At 35.3% G+C, this 25179-nt stretch overlaps 7 protein-coding genes and 1 non-coding gene across 8 annotated transcripts; 5 read left to right on the forward strand and 3 right to left on the reverse strand.

Moving 5' to 3' along the window:
• On the forward strand, nt 3031–4266 carry LOC104739806 (putative F-box/LRR-repeat/kelch-repeat protein At1g11620). The gene has a single exon (XM_010460264.2). The coding sequence runs from the start codon at nt 3045–3047 to the stop codon at nt 4140–4142; it is 1098 nt and encodes a 365-aa protein (XP_010458566.1). The 5' UTR covers nt 3031–3044; the 3' UTR covers nt 4143–4266.
• LOC104739809 (putative F-box/LRR-repeat/kelch-repeat protein At1g11620) lies at nt 4787–6055 on the forward strand. Its single transcript, XM_010460267.2, has one exon. The coding sequence runs from the start codon at nt 4787–4789 to the stop codon at nt 5855–5857; it is 1071 nt and encodes a 356-aa protein (XP_010458569.1). The 3' UTR covers nt 5858–6055.
• Nucleotides 5937–7383, reverse strand: LOC104739808 (pentatricopeptide repeat-containing protein At1g11630, mitochondrial). The gene has a single exon (XM_010460266.2). It carries the CDS (start codon nt 7342–7344, stop codon nt 6130–6132), a length of 1215 nt encoding a protein of 404 aa, XP_010458568.1. The 5' UTR covers nt 7345–7383; the 3' UTR covers nt 5937–6129.
• TRNAW-CCA lies at nt 7571–7642 on the reverse strand. The gene has a single exon. It is a non-coding gene; the product is annotated as a tRNA-Trp (tRNA).
• On the forward strand, nt 7727–11050 carry LOC104739810 (polyadenylate-binding protein RBP45B). Its single transcript, XM_010460268.2, has 6 exons — nt 7727–8093; nt 8225–8690; nt 9837–9895; nt 9985–10115; nt 10221–10317; nt 10572–11050. The coding sequence occupies exons 1-6, from the start codon at nt 7830–7832 to the stop codon at nt 10773–10775; spliced, it is 1221 nt and encodes a 406-aa protein (XP_010458570.1). The 5' UTR covers nt 7727–7829; the 3' UTR covers nt 10776–11050.
• Nucleotides 12781–13402, forward strand: LOC104739811. Its single transcript, XM_010460270.1, has one exon. The coding sequence runs from the start codon at nt 12836–12838 to the stop codon at nt 13178–13180; it is 345 nt and encodes a 114-aa protein (XP_010458572.1). The 5' UTR covers nt 12781–12835; the 3' UTR covers nt 13181–13402.
• On the forward strand, nt 13904–18086 carry LOC104739812 (heat shock 70 kDa protein 16). Its single transcript, XM_010460271.1, has 10 exons — nt 13904–14029; nt 14403–15680; nt 15834–16046; nt 16183–16278; nt 16366–16479; nt 16660–16851; nt 16973–17119; nt 17210–17338; nt 17461–17591; nt 17718–18086. Exons 2-10 carry the CDS (start codon nt 14508–14510, stop codon nt 17818–17820), a joined length of 2298 nt encoding a protein of 765 aa, XP_010458573.1. The 5' UTR covers nt 13904–14029; nt 14403–14507; the 3' UTR covers nt 17821–18086.
• Nucleotides 21417–24813, reverse strand: LOC104739813 (protein DETOXIFICATION 36-like). Its single transcript, XM_010460272.2, has 7 exons — nt 24373–24813; nt 23470–24101; nt 22661–22717; nt 22304–22542; nt 22085–22203; nt 21903–21989; nt 21417–21749 (listed from the first exon to the last, which is right to left on the reverse strand). Exons 1-7 carry the CDS (start codon nt 24685–24687, stop codon nt 21690–21692), a joined length of 1509 nt encoding a protein of 502 aa, XP_010458574.1. The 5' UTR covers nt 24688–24813; the 3' UTR covers nt 21417–21689.

Raw genomic sequence — 25179 nt, forward strand, 5'->3', positions numbered from 1 at the left:
GTTTTATGAGAAAGTTTTTTTCTTTTCTTTTTGTTACGTCTATGCATTCTTCCTTTTGAGAAGACGTTCAAAGTTCAAAACCACAACAAGTGTTGAACTCACTTATTTGCTTTTATATCACGAGGAATTTCTTATTTTATTTATTACATATTATTGCCTAACTGTTTTTATATAAAAGTGAATATTTTAGTTCAATATTATTAGTAGTTTTTTAAAAAGGGGTTTAAATTGTTGATTGATAACATTGTAAAAACGAAATCCCCATTTCAAATTTGTACATATTTAAGTATTTTAACTAAAGGTACTACTAAATTTCCCTAGGTTTAACCAAGCAAGACACATTTGAAATTGGAATACAATTTTCTTTCCTTTTTTAGCAAGAATTAAATTTTGAAAATAGTGGTCGGCCCTGCTGTTTGCTGTTTGAAATGGGTCAATGCGTTTTCTTAGAAAGATGTTTCGTCAAGACAAGACTTTATTATTCATGGTGGACATAACTTATATATTTTGATTTAGACCAAGACTTGTTTTCTAATTAAGTTCTAAACAACCCTCTTTTTTTATAAAATAATAATATTGTTTTTAACAAACAAATCTAAAACTCTAATGGACCCATTTAAGTAATTTAACCGATTTGAAATTTATCTCGATTATAATTTGTTAATGAATTTATTCTTGCTCTCATCTAAAACCCGTGTAAAATTCTTGTTTACGATATTCTGAAATCAAAATTAGACAGCGTAATATGTGGATCTGTGAATTTATTATGTTGGGCCTTAATCATATAAATGGCCCTTAACCATATGTTGTTGACTATACAAAATTAATAAATTACTAGGTAGAGGACGTGCGGGATCATGTTTAACTACAAATTATATTAGTTTTTTTTAATCCATGTTTTTAATCCATGTTTTGTAATCTCAGAAACACCTTAATCTCACAACACCTAAATTAGTTTTGTAATAATGGCATTCTAATCCATGTTTTTGGCTTGAATAGTTTGGCGTAAGAGCATACAATTATGGGCGTTATCGTTGAGTATGGTTCAACAAACTCGTGTTATCAAATTTATCTTCATTTTAATCCACGTTCTTTTTCATCCCAATCTTCTTTCCTTAGAGTAGTGACCTGGGAAAAAAATGGGTCTGGGCAAATACAAAACCAATTTTTTGAAAAAAACTCTCTATTATAGTAATATACTTAATACACGTTCTGGATCATCCCATGTCTTCTTTCCTTAGACGTATTGACGATCATGTTCCTAATACAGAGTCAATTAGAAACATAAAAACTTTAGTCAGTCATTGTGATGGTATATAATGGCATATAAATTAAAAAGTTTTGATACACCAATAATAAAATAGACGCAGTATAATTAGAGAACTATAAACTTACTTTAGCATCTATCAAGATCATTTCAATAGTTTCACCAGTGGTAGCTGAGTACTGATTCCACAATCTGATGATCTTCACATTGATCTTCCACATATTCTTGAAAGGTCAAAAACATTGTTGAAAGAAGCATATAGTGCTTGTAAACTTTGAATTTGTTTGTTTGGTGAATTGATGGAAATGATGGTGGGAGGTAATACGTATTTATAGGGATAGTAATTACAATTAGGTTTGTTAAATAATTTTTCGGTGAGTTCCGTTCCTTCAATTAAGCAATTTCGAATATATAGCTTGTATGATTAGATCTTTGATATAGGATTTTTGGCGAAATTTGCTTCTGCAAATTAAGGATTATGGTTTATGTTAATATGTTAATCGCTTTTTCTACGCAAATCAAAGATTGCGTGTGTTATATATGATTCCTTTTTCGGTTTGGAGTATATTTGTTTTATATAAAAGAATTTAATGTCGTAAATTAATTTGGAAACTTAAACACTTTCGGAGAATAAAAGAATAAAAACACGTAAGATCTTTGATATATTTATCTTCTTTGCAGATTCTGTAATCAAGGATTACGTTATTAACATCTAAATTGGAAATTTTAAATTGTATATACTTACTTGATTTATTTCTCCTAAAATAAAGGGCCTTGAAGAGTTAATGAGATTACGAATATTCGTTTTTCTTTGGATTTTGTTCTTTTAATTTATCATATTCGTTTTAAGTAAATCCTTATATATTGATAGAGATCTAATTACAGGAATACATTTATTTTATTTTAAATAGCAGAATATATTAAGGAGTAGTTGATTAAAACAGGAAAATAATTTTTTTTTGTTAAAACATAATAATAAAGCGGTTGTTACGTAGTGTCATGCTGGTTTGTTTTTCAACAAAACTTATTATCACGATCAAATATTCATATTGAAATAATATCTGATTCTTTTGACCCAAAAAAATATATTTTTAAATATATTGGGGTAAGGCTAATATGTAGATCAGTAGATGATGAAAATAGAAGTGCTTGTTTAAAACTGAAATGAATATGAAATTATGTAGACATTATTCAAATGAAATACACATATTAATGGATTTCTCAAAATGACATAATTGTATTTATTCCTATTTATTAATAGACATGAAATACATTATTCTAAAACTGTATTATATATGTTCATGCTTTATATTGGCTATTTCTTTGGAACTATGATGCAAAAAGACGGTCATAAAACTTTGGCAATGGGACAGAATCTGCTTTAGATGCAGGTACAACTTCAGTTTCAGTATTTAGTTGAAACTTTGTGTTAAAGTGAGAAACATTTCTGAAAGTAGGCATGTGAAAATTGTAGATGGAGAATTAGAAGAATTCTGGAGTTGTTTGCTATTCTCTAGTGGAACACCCAAAGAATTGTGGAGATGTATATGTTAATGGTAAAAAAAAAATATTTATAGGTGAGAGAAGAGGTTCTGTTTTTTGAGAGGCTGATCGATTGTATTGATTTTATTATTTTAATAAATATAATGGCAGAGAATTGTAAATAATTTGGTGTTTGAGGGTTGTTTCATAAAAAGTATTATGAGCTCTGTAACGCTCACACATCAGCTTTTTTTTGCAAATGTGCTAAGAAAAATCCTCAAACGACACGATAACGATGGAGCTTGCGTCGGATATGATAGAGGAGATACTCTCATGGGTTCCATCTAGATCTCTGTTACGATTGAAAACCACATGCAAGCAGTGGGAAACCCTAATCGCTGAGCCAAGATTCATCAAGAAGCACTTGTCAAACATGCGTGGCCGTGTGCAACAATTCATAGTCCTCAACCACAGTTCCAACACCGAAGTTGCTTACTCGACTTCCACACTGTCTTGTGTAGGTATCTACCTCGACGAACTTGAAATCCCTTGTCTGAACCTTCAGGTTTTGCAACCAATTTCGACCCCAGGTTTATTGGTACAGAACACGTATCATTCTGATGGTTTGTTGTTGTTTGTCATGAGATCCAATATTCTTTTAGTCTTGAATCCTCTGTTGCAACAATCAAGATGGATCAAATGTTGCTACCGTCTCAAGTATGTGTCTGGATATGGCCTTGGATGTATTAGTAGCAACCAATCGTTAGGTCATTCTGATTACAGAATAGTTAGGTTTCTTTGTGGTCCTTGTGATGTTGGCAAATCAAGAATTGAAGTCTATGAATTCAAATCTGATTCTTGGAGGGTTGTTGTTGATAAAAGGTTTGAAGGGTTCTTTAATCTACCAGAGTCTAGTGTGTGTTTGAGAGGAACACCTTATTGGCTAGGTTGTCTTAATGGTAAACCTTTTGCGACGATACAGAGTTTTAATTTCGCTAAAGAGAGATTTGAGTCTTTGTTTCTTCCTCCTTCTTGCATTGAGTCTAAAAAGTTGGAGAACTCTCTTTCTCTAGGCGTTTTCAGAGGAGATCGGTTTTCATTGTTACATAAATGTCGGGATACAAATAAGATACACTTATGGGTGATGAAGAAGCATTGGAGTAGGCTGATGACAGTTTCTCCACCTGAATTTTACATGTGTCCTAAATTTTCAAGTCACTTCGTTGAGAAGAATGGTAGGCTTGTTTTATCTGTTCGCGGTTTAGGGTATATGAGTATCTACATTGTGGGAAAGAAACAAGAGTTCCAAAAAGTGAAATGTTCTTCTATAGATCCTTCAACTGGTGGTTCTTGTTGCTACTATGTTCCTACCTTGGTTCCCGTTCCCAGTTGAGTTTGTTTATATATGAGTTTGAATCTGATTCAAAAAATGTTGTCTTGTCGTTGTCGTTTTTTTGGTTGTTGTTGTAGTTTGTTGGGGTCGTTTCAACTTCTTATCATATGACTTCATTCTTTCATCAAGACTGTTTTATTCGAGTATCTTAAAAGTATATATTATATACACAACATGTTCAAGAATGTTATGAGATTTTTTTTTTTTGACAATTGAAGAGCATATGTTCATAGACTATGCTCTCTTCTTTTAACTTAACAAAAAGATTCTCTTCAGAAGTTGAGATTATTTCCATTGTTTGTATAGAGTCATTGAGAAGAAACAAAACTGTCATCGAATTGGCAGAAACTGGCCATCTTAGCAGAGTATATTTCACCCCAAAATCCCTTTTAAATTCACAAGCTTCTGCAATCAACAAAAGTATAAACATTCGAAATGTAATTTACCACCACCATTTGGAAAAAGAATTAACACGTGTTCTTGAGTTGTATTGAGCCTAAGTCGCACAAATGGGCTTCTATATTTTGCGAAGTCCGTCGTGATGGAGCTTTCTTTCGTCTAAAAGCAAAAAATAGGTTTGAAGGCAAAAAAAACATAGGTTAAGATTGTTTTGAATGAACACTCAAACTCAAACGACGACGGCTATGGAACTTCCGTCTGATTTGATAGAGGAGATACTCTCAAGGGTTCCAGCTAGATCTCTTGGAAGATTAAGATACACTTGCAAGCAGTGGAAAACACTAATTGCAGAGCCTAGATTCGTCAACAAGCACTGGTTACACATGCGTTGCCGTGAGCAACAATTCACGATCTTCAGCAACGAACACATAGTTTCTCTTTCATTCGGTTCCACAATTTCTTACGTTGGTATCGATTTCAACAAACCAGAAAAAATTGGTTTGAAATTGCCGTTTCCAATAGCTTTGACACCGGCGATGAATCACTGTGACGGTCTATTGCTATACGTCACTAAGAGTATGCTTTTGGTTTCGAATCCTTTGTTGAATCAAAAGAGGTGGATCAAAGGTAGCCAAGGATTTGACCATTCTATGGATGTGTATGGTCTTGGATACACTAGTAACCAATCATCAGGTTCCTATGATTACAAAATTGTAAGGTTTCGTTGTAGTTTCAGCACTCATAATTCATCGAGGCTTGAAGTCTACGCATTCAAATCTGAATCTTGGAAGGTAGTCGTCGATAAAAACTTTAATGGTTTCTATGGAGTACCATTCTCAAGTGTGTGTTTGCGAGGGACTCCTTATTGGCTAGGTTACAATAAAGATGGTAAAAGACTCACGTCGATACAGAATTTCGATTTCTTACAAGAGAGATTTGAGCCCTTGTATCTTCCTCCTCCATCCATTGATTTGGAAAATTACCTTTCTTTAGGGATTTTCAGAGGAGATCAACTCTCTTTGTTACTTGAATGCTACAGAACTAGAAAGATACATTTATGGGTGATGAAGCAGCAGCATTGGCGCACGGTGTTGACAGTTGATGTACCTCAACTTCCGATATTTGGTCAGTATTTAAGTTCCTTCATTGAGAAAAATGGTATGCTTGCGCTATATACCGAAAGCGAGCGGCAGTGTATTAGCATCTACATTAATGTGGGAGAGAATCAAGATTACCAAAAAATTGATTGCCTCAATGGTACCGGTCGTACTCTCAGTGATTGCTGCTATGTTGAGAGCTTGCTTCAGTTTCCATGAGCTTCGAGGTGAGACGATGAAGACTAATTAGCTGGCTAGATAAGGTTAGAGATTTATATTTGTTTAAAACTATGACTCAGATTTTAAGGCTTTTCTATTTTTGCTATTAGCACATTTTATATACAACAACATGTTGAAAACTTTTCAGTGACAAAATTGATAACACCAACTACTTAACCTCAATGACAAGATTGACAAGATTGACAAGATTCTTTACTCAATTACACTTGAATAAGACGAATGACCTTTTTTGTGTGTGTGCTCCTTGTTGTTCACTGAGGCAATGCAGCTTCGACTTCTTTCCACAAATCAACATTCCTAGTAAACTTCTCTTTAACTTGTGCAATGAGCTCCTTTGCTTCACCAACCTTAGAAAGACTTGCTAGTCCATTAACAAGCCACTTCATGACACTAAAACTCGGAACCCAATTCTTCTCCATACTCTCCCTACAAAGGATCAAAGCAGTCTCAAAGTCTCCACCTTTACACAAACAATGAATCAGAGTGAAGTAACATTCACTATCAGGCTTGTACCCACTATCAACCATAACAATGAACAAATTCATAGCTTCATCCAAATTCTCCTCACTGCAAAACCCATGAATCAAGAGAGAATACGTCACAGAGTTAGGTCTCATCCTACTAGAGATCACACCATCAAGCAACGCCTTAGCTTCAGTAGATTTCTTCCTGTTACACAAACATTGAATCATGATGTTGTATGTAGCAACACCTACATGAACACCAAATCTTTCCATCATCCTCAACACTCTCCTCACATCATCATACTTCCCCGCCTTGTAAAAACCATCAACCATTAACCCGAAGCTAGCAGCTGTAGGCTTTACACAGTTCCTCTCCATCTCTGCAACAATGGAGTATGATGAACTCGTTGAACCTGACTCACACAACACTCTGATCATTCTATTATACGTTTCCACATCAGGCTCGATACCATACATCTTCGGCATTTCGAGGTAGACACGATTCGCTTCTTCGTAATCTTTAGCCATCAAACAAGCGTAAAGAAGAGCGTTCAAAGACTTCACCGTCCTTGGGATCTCGTACTGCTCGAGGCTACGAAATGTATGTAGAGATCGATCAAGCATGTTAGCTCTGCCGTATAGGATAATGGCACGGACTGCGAAACTCTCGGATTTGGGATCGGGTTGGTTCTGGATAAACCCGTCGAGTAGCTGCGACACAGCGGCGAAGTGTTTCTCTCTCGCTAGTGTCACAACCGCGACGGAGAAGGCGATACGGTCGACGTGGTAATCAGGCGTGAGAGAAGCGGACCGGCAGATTTCGAGGATCCGTTTCGGATTTTTCTCGGATTTGAGAAGGGAGAGAGTAGCTCGGCTCTTCTTCTGTTTGCTAGTGAGCGAGTTTAGTGAGAAGATAGATGAAGAAGAAGAAGATTGGAATCGGAATTGAGTCACGTTCTGGAGTAGAGATTCCGATTTTGGAATGCGGGAGAGGAACGCCATTGGTAGGGTTCATGACGAATGGAGACGACGGTGGAGAGAGAAGTGGATTAAACCGGTTCGTGATTCGAAATTTAAAATTTAATAATTGGTTTAGTTAGTAAACAACTCATAAGAGCCGTTGATGTTTGTCAATAGTCATCAATTTGGACGGTTCGGATGAATTTTTAGATATCGTAAGAGAGAAAAATTAAAAAAAAAAGTTGAAGGATCATTTAAACCGGGGGTTTGAACCCGACGTGAATCGAACACGCAACCTTCTGATCTGGAGTCAGACGCGCTACCATTGCGCCACGGATCCCTTGGTGACTATTATCACAATTAGTTATATATATTAAATAAATATACCTGGTTTTATTACAAACCGCCGCTTTCTCAAAGGTTATCTCTGTCTCATCTTAGCATTGTTTGTTATCCTCTTCTTCATCATCACAAAATTCTATTATTATACGGTCAGAGACATTCAAAAGAGTTGTTCTTCTCCGATCATGATGCAGCAGCCACCACCCGGAGGTATCCTTCCACACCACGTTCCTCCTCCTTCTGCGCAACAACAATACGGTTACCAGCAACCGTCTCCTTACGGGATTGCTGGAGCTGCTCCACCACCACAGATGTGGAATCCTCAAGCGGCGGCTCCTCCATCAACTCAGCCTATGACTGCTGACGAGATCCGTACTCTTTGGATCGGTGACTTACAGTATTGGATGGATGAGAATTTCCTCTACGGTTGTTTTGCTCATACCGGAGAGGTAATTTTCTCAGATCTCTGTTTTTGAATTAGGATATTGAGGTTAATAAAGATTGGATTTTTAAAGTTTGAAACTTTCTATATGTGTATTAGTGTTATGTCTTGTTAATGAGTAGTTTTATATTTTCGCAGCTTCTCTCTGCTAAAGTGATCCGTAACAAGCAAACCGGCCAGGTTGAAGGGTACGGTTTTATTGAGTTCGCGTCTCATGCTGCTGCTGAACGAACTCTACAAACATTCAACAACACTCCTATCCCGAGCTTTCCTGATCAGCTCTTTAGATTGAACTGGGCATCATTGAGTTCAGGAGATAAACGGGACGATTCACCAGACTACACTATATTTGTTGGTGATCTGGCTGCTGATGTCACGGATTATATCTTACTTGAGACGTTCAGAGCCTCTTATCCTTCAGTTAAGGGTGCTAAGGTTGTTATTGACAGAGCCACTGCGCGTACGAAGGGATATGGTTTTGTTAGGTTCTCTGATGAAAGTGAACAGATACGTGCTATGACGGAGATGAATGGTGTTCCTTGTTCTACTAGGCCTATGAGAATTGGGCCAGCTGCTAGCAAAAAAGGTGTAACTGGTCAAAGAGGTATGTGTAATATTGGAAGTATAATGTTACATTAGAATTGCTTTGTTCTTGCATTCACATGATTTGTTTGGATTTCTGTGCTGTAGTATTTATGTGACTAGGTTTAACAACTAGTTAACAGCCTTGTGAAGTATGACTCCGTTGTTTTGTTAAAGCCGCATCCTACATTTACCTTTCAGGCCGCAGTAAATTCTGTTAAAACTTAAAAATATAAAAACTCTTATAGCACACTTGTTGTATCCTGTTTGTTTCAAAGCAGGGAGTCAAGAGGCTCTCTATCATCTTGAGGCCTGGAACTGATTTCAGCTGAAATGGTTATCCCCTTATTGAGTGCCCATGCTTAGGTCAGTTTTAAAGTTCATGTGTTGTCCTTTATTAGCCCTTTCCTTCGTTTCAGCCCTACTTTGGTTTCCATTTATCTTTTTCGATACAGCCTTTATTCCAGTTCTTGGTCAGTTTATTTTATTACTTTTATAAGTCAATTCTTTATGTATTTACTTTTCTATTTCATTCCGCTCTACTTGACGTTCGTATTTCTTACTTAATTTTTACTTATATCTGTACATAAAGCTCCTTTCTACTACTTCTGTGTGTCTAGATGTTAGAAGTTCACCCAATATTTTAGCAGTTCTTTGAGAAAGATTTCGTTTCACCCTTTTAAAAAGGTGGTTGGTCAAATTTGGCAATTTCTAGGTAGCCAGAGAAATAGTTATATTGTTTTAATTCTTTTCAGCATTGGCCTTTACAATTCCTCTATACTTTGTGTCCCTATAGGCATTTTAATTATTTTGTTCCACTACCTTGTAAATTTTGCACCTACCATCCTTAAGTAGCCGAAAACCATTTCTTGTTGTCTATTTGCTCATCATTTGTGGTTGTGGCTCCTCATTTCCTTTTTGATTGCTCACAAATGGCAAGTTCCTCTACTTGTTTTGCAATTTTGTCATCAACAGACAGAAGACTCCTCCTTCTTTTGGAGTTTGAGTGGTGTTATGTATATGTATTCATGCCTTCTTTTCATCTGCATTCAATTTTGTTAGGAAGTTTATAGTAGGCTGCAAATCGGTCTCATTTGTGTTTGTTGCATGTGTAATTCACAGATATTTACTCCGTTCACTATACCTGTGTTTTTCCTTGTAAATGCAGATTCATACCAGGGCGGTGCTGCAGGGGTACCTACTGATAATGATCCAAATAACACAACTGTGGGTTATATGCTCCTATAGTACATATGTGTCATACTCGGTAATCTTCCAAAGGGGTAATTTCTGACGCATTTTAAGTTGATGTGCAGGTTTTTGTTGGTGGATTAGATCCATCTGTCACGGATGATCATCTAAAGAATGTCTTTAGCCAGTATGGTGAGATTGTACATGTGAAAATACCCGCCGGAAAGCGTTGTGGATTTGTTCAATTTTCCGAGAAGTAAGTCCCCTGCTACTACTAGGAACTCTGTCATTTGACCCTATTCTTTGGAATACCAATCTAACTGTTTGATCATGTGTTTTGTGACCAACCTGCACTTTTCAGAAGCTGCGCTGAGGAAGCTCTGAGAATGCTGAATGGAGTGCAATTGGGGGGAACAACCGTCAGGCTCTCATGGGGCCGAAGTCCTTCGAACAAACAAGTAATTGACTTAACTTTGCATATAAGTTAGATAGGAAGAAACAGCTTACTGTGTGTGGCCTATTCCCAGCTTCTCTCGCCACTTTCTTCATCTTCTCACCTTTCCTTTAAATGAAAAATTTAGAGAATTATGTTGTTCAGGCTCGAGTTCTAGTTGATAATAAAATCACCTAAAACAGTTGGGAGATATGGTTTTGGAATGTTCCAAATAGCTTTTGGTAATATGAAATTTGCTTTTTTTGATATTGGTTCCAGGCAGCGGATCCAAGCCAGTTTTATTACAGTGGGTATGGACAAGGACAGGAGCAGTATGGGTACTCAGTGCCGCAAGACCCTAATGCATATTACGGTGGCTACTCTGGTGGTGGATACAGCGGTTACCAGCAGACACCACAGCAGGCAGGACAGCAACCACCACAGCAACCGCCACAGCAGCAACAAGTCGGGTTCAGCTACTGACCGCGAGCCAGGGTTAATGTTGCTTGTTTGTTGTTTGCGTACTTTGTTATGAACGTGTTCCGAAACACAGTTTGGTTTGTCTTTCTTTCTCTTAGGTGTGTGTGTGTGTGTGTCTTCTTCTGCTTAAGTTTTTCACTCTTAAAGTCTTAATAATGTTTCTGTGGTGTTTCTGTTTTTAATTTTGTCATCACTTTCTGAAAAGAACGTAAGCTTTGATATATTTTTGGGTACTGTGTTGAATGTTAAAACTTAAAAACAGTGTTTGAGGAACGATATTAATTATTACTATGTTTGGACGATTTGAAAGATTATTGTTTTGATAAAAACTTTCAATATTTATCAAAATCTTAAGAGCTTGACAACTAATATCCAGAATTAGAACAGTTGGGGAGTCTTTAGAGGTCTATGTAGAGGCAGTGTGGGATACTGGGATGTGCGTCTCTAAACGTTAACATTCTACATAACAAATAATGAATCTCTGGAAGTCATCTAATAGACCTCACATTAACAGCTTTCAGCTTTGAAAATTATATAAACAAAATTGCCTTGACCCGTTTGTCCAAACCAACCAAAGGACAGAAGAAAAGAATCTGATTAATTTAGTAGATTTTGCAAACTTGTAGTCTTATAGAGGGTAGTACTATTTAAAATGTTGGTTACAAAACTGAAATTTTATTTTCTCTTTTTCATAATTAAATTTGTTACTTTATTTTCCGAGTCATATTAAAGAATACTTATTTCTCTTTTTCATCAATAAATATTCTAAATTTCCTTCATTAATTGAAATCATTATTTATATAAGTTCGAGAATTTTGAACTCAACAAAATTATTGATTAATGATTTGTTCTAAACGTAGATACTAAGGTATATATACCCGATAAATGATAAAGATATAAATAAAAGGTTATTAAGAAGATGCTTTAACAAAACGAAAAAAAAAAGGAGAGGTTAAAATATTGATTGTACATACTGTATGTGATTTCGGCCTAGGTTGCATGGAAACGGAAACGGATATACGGAAACGAAACATTTCAGAAATAGGAAACGGTTTTTTTCAAAAATTAGGAAATGGAAATATTTTGGAAACGTATGTACATATATATATACATATATATGTACATATATATATACATATATATATATATAGATTTATATATTTATATATATATATATATATATAATAAAACACCAAACATAAAAACCATATCAAAAAGCTTCAAACAATAAAACTTCAAATATAAATATTAAATAGTTGAATTAAAACACTAATAATATTATATATTTATATCTATAATGAAGTTTTATATTTTAAAAATATTTATTTATTAAGTTTCAAATTAAAAAAGAAGTTTCCGTCATGTTTCCAAAACGGAAATGGAGTTTCCATCGTGTTTCCAAACAGAAATTTTTAGGAATCATGTTTTTGTACCTTGTTTCCGAGTTTCCACGAGTTTCTGTTTTTCGAAACGTTTCGGAAACAAGAAACGGACCTCGAAAAGAGTTTCCATGCAACATACATTTCGGCAACATTTAGAAAACTCGTAAATTGAAATGCTAGAGTTCGAAATGTCATATTATGACTATATACCAAATGACCTCATTTTGCAAGAAAATAAATTAGAATATTTGGACGGCATAAATGGAAATATCTTTAGTCTGAGATTGTTATCTTACAAGTATATAACAGAATATAACAGAATATGACCTCATTTCGCATAATTAAATTAGAAGAAAGATTATATTTATAGGATTAATTATGGATTGTTAGCTGGAAATTCATACCAGGCCATCTCATATATTTTAAGTCTATCTTATATATTATCTTTAATGATTTGACTTTTAAGTTAATTTTTCTTATTATTTTTTCTTATAAGAAATTATATATCTCGAGGGAAAAAAAATATACTAAACACGTATACAAGTAGACTAGTTAGTGCACCAGCACTGCTCAATGCAGGACTACAAATACTCGAATCATATTAACTCGTCTCCTCATCTCTCTGATCATTGACCTTCTCCTTCCCAAAAGTCGTCGTCGGGAAAACTCAAAAAGACGGACATGACCCTCTTCAAAAGGCCTTCACCGTGCCTTTACACGAAGGTGGACAAGGAAGACCCCGAAGAGGTGCTTCACCGACGAGCCAAGTTCTTGATTTACAAAACACTTCAAGAAGCCGACTTGGTTTCTCGGCGTGATCCTCATTCGTCGTTTATACGGCTGAAGCTTTATCTGTTGAAGGTCAAGATCGCAAAGAGGTTGACTAAGCTGCGTCGGAGCGTAGTATCCGCCATTAGATTTGGCGGGATTCGAAAGCATTCTCACAACGGCGTGAGAACGTTGAAGAAGCTTTTCCAAGGTGGTGGTGCAACAAGTGGACTACCTAGGCCTATTTTTGAAGTTTGATTTCTAATTTCATATTTCTTGTTTTTGTGTAATTTTTTTTTCTTTTGTTTCTGGAGTTTCTGTTGATCTCTATTACAAAAGTTTATCAAGAAATGTAATATGAAGAGATCATGAGTTTTACTTTTTCATAAAAGGGGGAAGCAATCTTTTTTTTTTTTTTTTTGTCAAAGGGGGAGACAATCTTATAAGTGTATAATAATAACCATTTAACTATATGATGCTTCAAAAATATTTGTGAGCTAGACACGTATTGCTGATTATATTGCTCTTTAATTTGGGCTATGGAATTTTAGTCGGTAATCTCATAACTAATTACTACTCAAACTCTCATTCGTTATATCGGATATAGATTATATTGTTTTGACAGTTTTCAAAATTTGATCAACCAAACAAATAAATATGTAAATTTTTTTGCCTCTATACCATATTTTTATATACATACTACTTACTACGATTTTTTTTGATAAATATATTTCTGAAAATTAAACATAATTTATTGAACCCGATCACACCTCAACTGAACTTTGTGTACACGTTCGTGCGATATCGTGAAAAAAATTCTAATCCGCACGACACAAAATTTAAGTTAAAAAATCTTGGTGTTAGGTCAGGTCAATAAAAAAAATCTTGGGGTAATAATGTCAATTAAATGGAATAGATAAGGACTTAAATATAAATAAAATTTCCTTTTCTGTAATTCTCTTTACCCTTTTTTCCCTTAGTCTCTCTCTCTCTCCCTCTTTAACTTTGTTTTTTTTTTTTTTTTTTTTTCTCTCATCTTCTTCGTTCGTCCTCGTCCCCAAGTCATCGGAGGTCTTAGCGTCACGCGATTCGAAGATTCTGATCACCGTATAGTCTTCTTCATCCTTTTCTCCTTCTTCTCGTTTGATTTGATTTCTCATTGACGAGCTATAGTTTCGTAATGCGTATATATATCTAAGATCTCTTGTTGATTTGCTTAGGAAAATCTAAGAGTGAACAATAGATACGAAAATTTTCTGATTCCGTTTTAGTGTCAACGAATCCTGTGAGGATTTTAGTGCTGAAATTTCCACATTCTTGTGAAGTTGATAGCGTCGTTTCTCAGATTGTTACGGGTTCTGGTGCTTACCTTTTATGGGTTACATGTATTAAGTTCTATGTTGCATTGATCCTATTGCTTTAATTGATATATTCTCTTAAGTTGTTGATGTGATTGTGGTTTTGGTTTCTTGTACTGCAGAAGTGAGGAGTTTGATTCGCAGGAAGCTCATAGTGTAGAGATCCTGTTTAGAATTGGAGTTTGATCTTTTAAGTTATCTATTTTGGTTTTTTGAGGTTTGCTAAAATGAGTGTGGTAGGATTTGATGTTGGGAATGAGAATTGTGTTATTGCGGTTGCAAAGCAAAGAGGGATCGATGTTTTGTTGAACGATGAGTCCAACCGAGAAAATCCTGCTATGGTTTCCTTTGGTGAGAAGCAGAGATTCATGGGTGCTGCTGCTGCTGCCTCTGCTACTATGCATCCCAAATCTACCATTTCGCAGCTAAAGAGATTGATCGGTAGGAAATTTAGGGAACCTGATGTTCAGAATGATCTGAGGTTGTTCCCTTTTGAAGCTTCCGAAGGCTCTGATGGTGGTATTCAAATTCAGCTTCGGTACATGGGTGAGATTCAGAGGTTTAGTCCAGTGCAGATACTAGGCATGTTGCTTTCACATTTGAAGCAGACCGCGGAGAAGAGTCTCAAAACTCCTGTTTCAGATTGTGTCATTGGGATACCTTCCTACTTTACAAACGCACAGAGACTTGCCTATTTGGATGCTGCAGCCATTGCTGGCCTGAGGCCGTTGAGATTGATGCATGATCCTACAGCCACTGCTCTTGGATATGGTATATACAAGACAGACCTGGCAGCTAACTCGAGCCCTACTTACATTGTGTTTATCGATATTGGTCACTGCGATACACAAGTGTGTGTGGCATCATTTGAGTCTGGAAGCATGAGAGTCCGTTCTCATGCTTTTGATAGAAACTTGGGCGGGAGAGATTTTGATGAGGTTCTCTTCAACCACTTTGCCGTCGAATTTAAGGAGAAATACAGCATAGATGTATATACAAATACCAAGGCGTGTGTTAGGTTAAGAGCATCATGTGAGAAACTCAAAAAGGTCTTGAGTGCAAATGCTGAGGCACAGCTGAATATAGAATGTCTGATGAAGGAGAAGGACGTGAGGAGCTTCATCAAGAGAGAAGAGTTTGAGCAGTTGTCAGCAGGTTTGTTGGAGAGGTTAATTGTACCGTGTCAAAAGGCTTTGGCTGACTCTGGGTTAAGTTTGGATCATATCCATTCTGTGGAGCTAGTTGGTTCAGGTTCCCGAATTCCAGCTATATCTAAGATGCTAAGCTCCTTGTTTAAGAGGGAGCTAGGCAGGACTGTGAATGCAAGTGAATGTGTTGCTCGAGGATGTGCGCTTCAATGTGCAATGCTCAGTCCAGTTTTTCGAGTTAGAGATTATGAGGTATTCTTTAAAAAAAAATATCTAGGACAATAATAAGATTATTACAGTAGTTATAGTTAGTGTGTAGTAAAACATGATGACGTTTATACCTTAACAGATTTATTTCCTATGAATGGCTAATGTTTCTTTTGTTTATGCTTCCCCTATTTTCAGGTTCAAGATTCTTTCCCTTTCGCAGTCGGCTTCTCATCTGAGAAAGGTCCCATAAACACAACATCGAATGAATTGCTCTTTCCGAAAGGCCAGGTCTTTCCAAGTGTAAAGGTTCTTACTCTACATAGGGAAAACACTTTCCGTTTGGAAGCCTTTTATGCAAACCATAACGAAATAACACCAGATTTGCCGACTCCGATAAGCAGTTTTAAGGTATGCTATCTTTCAGGCTTTCATTTATTGCATCTATATTCAGTCTTTATAGCTCTGAGTTCACACTGGCAGTTATTCCATTATTGGGCACTGCATATATTATGGAGTTCTAAGTTTGCTGTGTAATGTTTGTTAGATTGGTCCTTTCCATATTTCCCATGGAGAAGCAGCACGTGTCAAAGTAAGAGTTCAGTTAAATCTCCACGGGGTTGTAACGATCGATTCAGCTTCTGTAAGTACAATCTCATCAATCCTCTCCAGATATGATTGCCTTTACATCACTACCTTGCTTGAGTCTAAACTTTCCATTTCTGAACAGCTAATAGAACATCACAAGGAGAATATAACATCTGAAGATGTGATATCCGAAAACAACCACCAATCTGCTGCTACAAAGGATGACACTTTAGACGCTTCGTCAGGTCCTACTACTGTAAGTATAGTTTAACACCGTCTAAAAAATATAGTTGCATAGCAAGAATGCTGCAAGCCGGAGGTCCGAAAAATAAAAAGCTGATCTTAAACATTGGCATCTCCATTCAATTGGTTGTTCCGGAGATTTTCCAGAGCATTTTGGTCTACAAAAATCCTGATATAGTTTTGTCTTGTGTAGGGTAATGAGCCTAAGGCTATCAAAAGAATGGAAATTCCAGTTGTTGCGAATCTATCTGGTGCATTGACAAAGGATGAGTTATCGGAGGCCAAACAGAGAGAGAACTCTTTAGTGGAGCAAGATCTGAAGATGGAATCGACAAAGGATAAGAAAAATGCTCTTGAATCCTTTGTTTATGAGATGCGTGATAAGGTACTACTCCATCTGGGTTTAATAGCTCCCACCTCTAGATTTTTGGTAAAAAATTGTTTGTTTCCTTTTTAAGATGTTATCACTTCCAAGAATTAATAGTAAACACTGTATATACGGGCAGATGCTAAATACATATCGGAACACTGCAACCGAGTCAGAACGGGAATGCATAGCTAGAAATCTTCAGGAAACAGAGGACTGGCTCTACGAAGATGGTGATGATGAATCTGCAAATGCTTACATTGAGAAATTGAATGATATCAAAAAGGTAAGTAAATCTCTCAAAAGTTCTGTTTATAAAGGTTAGTCTCTGCAGATGACTTTCATGTCCTAATTAATGACTTATATTGCTGAGCAGCTCATCGATCCTATTGAAAGTCGGTATAAAGATGGAGAAGAGCGAGTACAAGCATCAAAAGATCTTCTGAAAATTATTGCAGATAATCGAATGGCTGCAGAGTCTCTTCCTCCTACACGAAAGAACGCGGTTTGGTTCTAAACTACTAACATAAGTCTCACTCTATTGGCAATACACTCTGAAATGAGATGGATAGAAGTTTGTCAAGATTGCTATATGATGAGACCCCTGATTATATTTTTCGTTTTCAGGTTCTTGATGAATGTCATAAAGCTGAGAGGTGGCTTCAGGAGAGAAGCGCAGAACAAGAATCTTTACCCAAAGACGCTAATCCAGAGATGCAATCTGGTGAAATCAGGAGAAAAGCTGATGCTCTTAACGCGTAAATATAACATAACCCTCTCTCTTATTTACTCTTCAAGCTATCTTCACAATATAACCGCACAAACTTTGGTCGTAATTGATAGAAACGATTTAAACTGATGAAAGGATGTGAATGTGTTTTCAGGACGTGCAAGTACATTGGGAAATCAAACTCTCCGCCCATGAAACCAGAACATAATGGAGGATCACAAGGAAGTAGAAACTCAGATGATATGGAGGTTGATTGATTTTTCTGAAACTATCAAGTCTAAATTTTGACTCTTTTATTCTACATGGGGGCAAGAAAAAGAAGGAAAAAATAATAAGGCCAAACAATCTCACTGCGTATCTCTCGTGTCCGGTGATTTGAAACGATTTTTCTTCTTTTGTCAACTATTTGAAACAAATTTTCTCGACTTTGCTTTTTTGAAGACTTTTTTGTCCCCCCTATGGTGAATATTTTTTTGGTTGATTTTAAACATTTATTTAAAAAAAACAGAAAAATGTTCTATTATATGCTTCAATTTCACTTTCAATTTGTAACCACTTTTATATTTGTTGGCTCGATTGTCGTGACATGTGCAACCCAATTCTGGACCTACAAGTATTTAAAACTAGTCCTACATAAAACCCGTGCGAGTGAATAATAACAAGTGGATAGGTCTTGTTGGAGATCACCATATCAAACTACGCGTGATGGTGAGTGGATCCGTATACCCCAAATTGAGATGATTCCCTCCCAGTTCCTATCATCCGTTCAATTTTGTTTCTTTCTGCCCGTACGAGGTCGAATCTCGGACGGATCCAACCATAAACATTTAATATTGCCGTACAAGTAGGAATCTTTTATTTTATCTATTTCGCCAAAGTATGTCTCTTGATCACGAGACAAAATTAGCCGATTTTGTGGAAGATGATAAGACCAAACTTATAGTCATACCACTCATTTCATGTAACAACAACAACAACAAAATACTATACTACATAACACTAGATTTACCATATAATTAGTCCTTAAATCTATAGTGTGTGTACACAAAATCATCATCTTGTATATATAACCCTATATCTTTCTCTTCATTTCATTTTCTTATTTTGTGGTTCTTTTGAAGAAATCAGGCAGTACTTATGAATTAGAAAAATAAAATAATAAGTGAGGTGAATTGTTTCCAACCGCAATATTCAATAACTTCACCAACATGATGGAAGCATTTAAGTATTATTTAGCTGAATGAATCTTCACATGGACCATTGAAAACTAGTATTGGGGACTGGGAATTGGGGAAGCTCAAACACACAAAGGCTATGTCACATCGCATTCTTAGCGATATGAGTCTTGATGTTTATTTATTTTTTGGCTAATACTGTATTGTGTTACTATTCAACTAGAATACAGTATTCTCCAAAGTTTTATTAAAAAAATGCAGATAGAAAAAATGTAAACCGTTTGTAATATTTTAAGTTAACATAGGCGGCTGATAAATAAAATTAACAATATTGTATTCTTTGTTAAATGTCAACATTATAATTTTATCATTAAATATAAATGCAATTTCAAAAAAAAAAAGGAAACGATGGACGTCATATATACATAAACGAGTATTCTGGTATGGGGGATAAATCAGTGAATCGAATTTAAAACTAAATCTAGTTTGGGTTGGTTCTGTCGTAGTTTAAGTTTCATTCCAAGTTTAATCTTTTTTTAGTAGTATGAATGCATCATGCATGGTGATGGTGTTCCACTTTTATTCAGGGTATGCTAACTACGTTATGACTGTTCTAAATTATTAGACAGAAACAAACAAAGTAAATCAAACCAAATCAAATCAAATCAGATCCAAAAACTAAATGATAAACTGAATTTGGTCCACCAAAATTTACTCATTCAAAAGCCAAGTAGTTTCAGTAAACCAGGTTTTGACTATTTCAGTGATAACCACCTCGCTTTCAACATTCGTGCGAAGAGACTCATTAGTCTTACGAACGTTTAATAGTCTACTATAATGGTATTAGAAAAGAAAAAATGACTAAGGCTAAATAAACGTGACTTCTTTTGTTTTCCAACTAGTACAACACTCACTACAAAGTTTGAATACTTATAACAATTTCGTCATCGTTAGATGGAGATAATTACTTTAGCAGACTAAACTTAACTACGATAAAGTTTTTCTCATATAATATATATATATATATATATATATATATATATATATATATATATTATGTGAATTTCGTCGTCGTTTAGGTTAAGTTTCCGTAAGAAATGTAGTTCTAACTTCTAAGATGTAAACTTGATGATACCGACTGCATGTAGTCGGTTAAGATGGCAAATTATCTTATAGTTATAATTTGTGGTCTTTAAAAAATAATAAATCATACAAATAGTTATATGCACTTGAAAGTTTATAGGATTACTTGTTTTACTATGATTGGCATTACTGCAGACGATGATAAGTTTAATCTGACTCGCTTGACGTTGACCCACTAACAACTCAACAAATATTATTTATTCTCTGCCTCCGTCGAAACTATCCTACGTTAACTTTTATTGACCATTGACTCTACCCTAACATTTTTTATGAATTATGACAAAGGATTTGTAGAAACATAGTCCAAAAGTGTTTCAAACGATTTAAAATAATCTTTAATCATCCCAAAGTTTTCAGAAAATACAGAGTACTTAGCTTTCACTAGCTTAATTATAACATATACTATTTTACAGATTACATAATTGATTATATGAGAAAGAGTTATTATATAAGCTTTTACATATTACAAATAAAGGATTAAATAGATGAAATAAAATAGAACAAAATAATTTATAAACGAATAGTATAAGTAGTTCCAACTTGTAACACCACGGAACAAAATGCAAAATCACCAAAATGGAAAAACATGCCACTTGAAATCATATAACTATTACGTAAGGAATTATATGAGTGACAAAAATTATGTAAAAATTCCCACATTTGGTAGGGTTACTAAGAAAGAATTGTGGACCATAACAGCCATATATGTTTCATTATTTGATCCATACACAAGAAACGTTTACAAGAAATTTCACTTTCTCACACAATGCATCAACATATCATCAATCTTACTTCTTAATATTACTTCCTTACAAAATCATGTACATTGACGTTCTCGTACTCCAAACCCCTCTGAAAACTTTTCTATTTTCCAATTCATTAATTAAGAGATCCGCATATCGAATCTCTTGATTAACTAACTAGGGTTTATCTTTCTTTTCTTTTTAATCAATTTGGGGAAAACCAGAAAAATATATATAGAATTGACCTCCAAATCTCCCTAAGATTTAATTCACTGTTTTGAAACCCGAACCGGATGCTAAACCGGGAAAGCTATCGGATCACCGGTTCATTGGGTCAACCCGGTTCAACCGCGGGTCATAATATTTAAATATATATAATTATTTATATATATATTATACATCTTATAAATATAATGTTATTCTTTTATTTTTGATATATGTAACAAATTTCTATTTCTAAATTTTAATAATTGTTCACTCGTTTAATTTAATTACATAGAACTAAATCATATTTAAAATTGTTAATTTTAATTTGTTTGTTTATATTTGACAGCATATTGTTTGTATATATATCAGTATATATTATACATATATATCTTGGACCTAGTGGGATGATCTAACCAAATAATAATAAAAAATTCTTGTAAATATAAAATTAATAAAAATGATTTGTTATCTCTCCTATTAATTATTTAACCCTCTCTCTCACGTGTCTCTTCTCTTCCCTCTTCTTCGTCACTTCAACTCAAACCCAGCTAGAATATTGTTTTTCATCAAATTTTGCAGAAAAGGTGAAAAATTAACAGATCTGTTCAAATTAAAATGCTAAAATCGTTTGATTAGTGAAACCCAAAACCCGGTGGGTCGGTTAATTAAGGCGGGTCGCCGGTTTTTACCGAGTTTATCTGAATTTTCCCGGTTTGTTAACATCCCGGTTTTAGAGCAAAACCCAAACCGGCAGATTGAGTGGGTCGCGGATCAACCGGTTCGACCGGCAGATTGAGTGGGTCGCGGATGAAAACACTGATTTAATTTCATTTTGAAAAGATCAATTTATTTATTTTATTACTTAAGAAGCGGAGAGCTGTCTTCCCACTGGTCCAATCGTCTTGACGCCTTCGCCACCTGAATTAAAAACCAAAAAAATATAAATATCATCAAATAAATAAACAAATGAACCCATAGTCAAAACACACTGACTAAAATTGTTGTATTAGTGAAGATATAAGTTTGCACAAAAAAAACGAATGAAGATATAAATAATAATCAGAAATTTACCTCTTTATCCCAATCAGTTCTGAAAGTGACAATGACTAAAATAATAGTTTGCATGAGTGTGCCCCCAATCATCCCTGTCCATATTCCCTGCACCAAATCATCAAAAGATTAATTTAATTTCACCTTTTACACTAATACACCACTTCAACTAATATAAGACCATGTAAAAAAATGAAATTTACCCTAGCTCCCATATCATAGGTGAAACCAAGAACATAACCAATAGGAATCCCCACAATGTAATAACATCCAATGTTAACGTACGCCACATATGCTTGCCACCCACATCCAACAGCCACACCTGTTTTTATCCAAAAATAAACAAAAATCAATAATTGAATCATTTATTCACAAATCACAACTAATCGACTTATTGATTTAAGTTTTTGTCGTATTTATACCAGATAAAACAGGTTGTACTCCGTTGAGAACAATGGTGATGGCTAAGAAAGGAGAGAGCTCGGCGACGGCTTCAGCAACGGCTTCACTATCCGTGAAAATGTAACTGATGACGTGACGCCATGAGAGGATCACGACGGCTTCAAACAATGACAGTAAAAATGATACCACCGTAGTTACCGCGGTTGAAAATGCTGCTGATCTTGGATTTCCAGCTCCTAATTCGTTACTAACTCTCACACTGTAGTAACAAATAAATTTAAAATATTAGTAGTTATTATCCATTTGTAACTTCACTTGTGTTATTTATTTATTACCACTCGCATGTGTGAATAATAGAAAACGTTTTTTTAACCAACCTGGCAGCTGCGTTGAATCCAACGGACACCATGAATGACATTGCCGAAATAGACATGCTGCAAATAAAAACAAAAATAAAGTAAGATAACTTAGAGTAATAAGAAATTGTATATTATTATGAGTTATGACCAAGTCATAAGAAAGAGTCGGTAATAAACTTTTTGTTTCTTGCTCAGAAGAGTCAGTAATACACTTTAAAAAATCAAATCCTTAAAATAAGTCGCTGTAATAAACTAGTAGTACTCCAAGTTGGGTCTTGAAGTTATCGATACATTTTGAGTTTTCCAAGGCACAGGAAGTGCATGCCGTTGTTTATCAAGGAAACAACACGAAGTTTACGCTCTCAATAGAGCTAGTAAGAAACGTCCAAAATAAAACACTGATTTTGGCTTTAACGCAAACATACATTGAGACTAACGTGACTTTTTTGTTCCTCAAAAAGGAGATTCCCAAAAACTAGCCAAAAGTTGAAGAGTTTGATCGGACAAATGATTAACAGCACAATACCATTATTGACCCAGTGTTCTGATTCACTGCTATTAATTCTATACTAAACAAAATCATCCACATTTAAAAAAAAAAATTGTAACAATTACGGCTACATTTCATGGAAGGAACTAAAGTTTTGGAAGTATTCTAAAATTTTAATAGTACTCGATTGTTACCCAAAAATAAAGGTTTTTATCTATTTTCGGCTGTATGTGTATTTCTATATTTTATGTTTGGCACATTATGTGTCCTACTTGATAAGTTAAAATACTGAAAATAAAAAGTAAAATGTAAAACATGAAAAAAAAAAACAACTTACCAGATTGCTAAAGAATCTAAAGCAAGTTCAGGGTCTTTAAGAAGTCCGGCTAGGAGAACAAGAATCTGAGAATACCAAGATTCAAGGCAGAGCATGACGGCGGAAGCCGCAGATAACTGGAAAAAGTCCCAAAGACCATCAAAAGCTTTCCAGCTAAAACCAACCCAAGTCCGGCGACATCTTGGACTGATCTTAATGTAAACAATCTGAGCCAAAACAATGATCCACCACGAGAGACTGTGAACTACGGAGAGACCAAGTAAGCCCCAGCCAAACTTGAACATTGAGAGCCAAGTGAGGACTAAGTGGAGGACGAGTGTAGCGGCTGAGATGTACGCACTTGGCGTCACGATGCTCTGTGACTGGAGGAACTTTTGGATCGGGAAGTTGACTGCGTATGCGAAGATCATTGGAACCATACCGTAGACGAAGACTGAGGCCATTGATGCAACGTCAGCTGGCTCTCCTAAAGAAGTGAGGAGAGGTTTGGAGAATATGAAGAGTACGGTCATTGGAAGTCCCGTAAGGACAAGAACAATCGTGGATCTTTGTAAGTAGACTCCAAGCATGTCGTATCTGTGAGCTCCATGCGCTTGCCCACATAATGTCTCCACTGCACTTCCCATTCCAAGCTACGTCACCGGAAAAACAAATATAGTCAGATATACTTTGGTTGTGAAGAACAGAGAAGACGTTTTTTCATTTTCTCTGTTTTTAATTTTAATTTTTTTAAATCATAATATTCAACTTTAAAAGAACTGGTTTAATATGCGATAAAATAAAATATTTGATGCAATCTTTCATCAGATCTGTTGTTTATGTATATTTTTTTGTATATGTGAAACTTATTTAAAGAGAAATGAAAAAGAAAAAGAAAAATGTAAGTAATAGTAGTAGTAGTACCATGAGACCAATGGCGAACATATTGAAACCGCTGTTTCCGAGAGAAGCAGCTGCCAGTTGCATACTTCCTAACCGACCGGCGAAAATACGAGTAACCATGGACATGCCATTGTTGATAACGTAAACAAAGATCGCAGGAGCCGCCAAGTGGAAAAGATACTTCATCTCGATCAACGCCGCCAAGTAGATCCGCCGGAAATATGACAAATGTGTATCCGTTAATACACTCTCCATCCTGAAGTCAACTTCCGATTTCGTTGACTCCAGCAACGGTTGCTGAAGGTTGTCCACGGCGGTGGTAGCTTCCGTACCCATGTTTTTTTTTTCTGTTCAAGAAAGAGAAAGAACAAAAAGAAAAGGTTATGAATCTATGAACTCGTTGCTCGTTTGGTCTGTATCTTTCTGCGTCTTGGCTCAGAGAGGAGCTGTAATATAAAGGCAATTTTGCCGTGTCTACATTTTTTTTAATTAACACAAGAAATAAAGAAAGCTGAAAAAAAGAAGAAAAAAAGCCTTCTTCCTTTATTTTAATAATCATATCTGTTTCATGAAAAAAAAAATAGTATTTAATGTTTACACAAAATAAGGCTATGCATTATCACATCGTGTCAACCAATCCTAATCGTATCTGACTCTTTAGGTGAAAATGTAATTATAATTAAATATTTGGATCATTTTATAGTATATTCTTTCGTGTAAGAATATGAGTCAGATATGACCTAGTACATGGAAACAAGTTAGTCTACACAAGCCTGACTGATTATAGTGGGATAAGCCGGATTAGTTTAGCAAATTGACATATATAGA

The sequence above is a fragment of the Camelina sativa genome, chromosome 14 (genome assembly GCF_000633955.1).
Source record: "Camelina sativa cultivar DH55 chromosome 14, Cs, whole genome shotgun sequence".
In the NCBI taxonomy this organism is placed as follows: domain Eukaryota; kingdom Viridiplantae; phylum Streptophyta; class Magnoliopsida; order Brassicales; family Brassicaceae; genus Camelina; species Camelina sativa.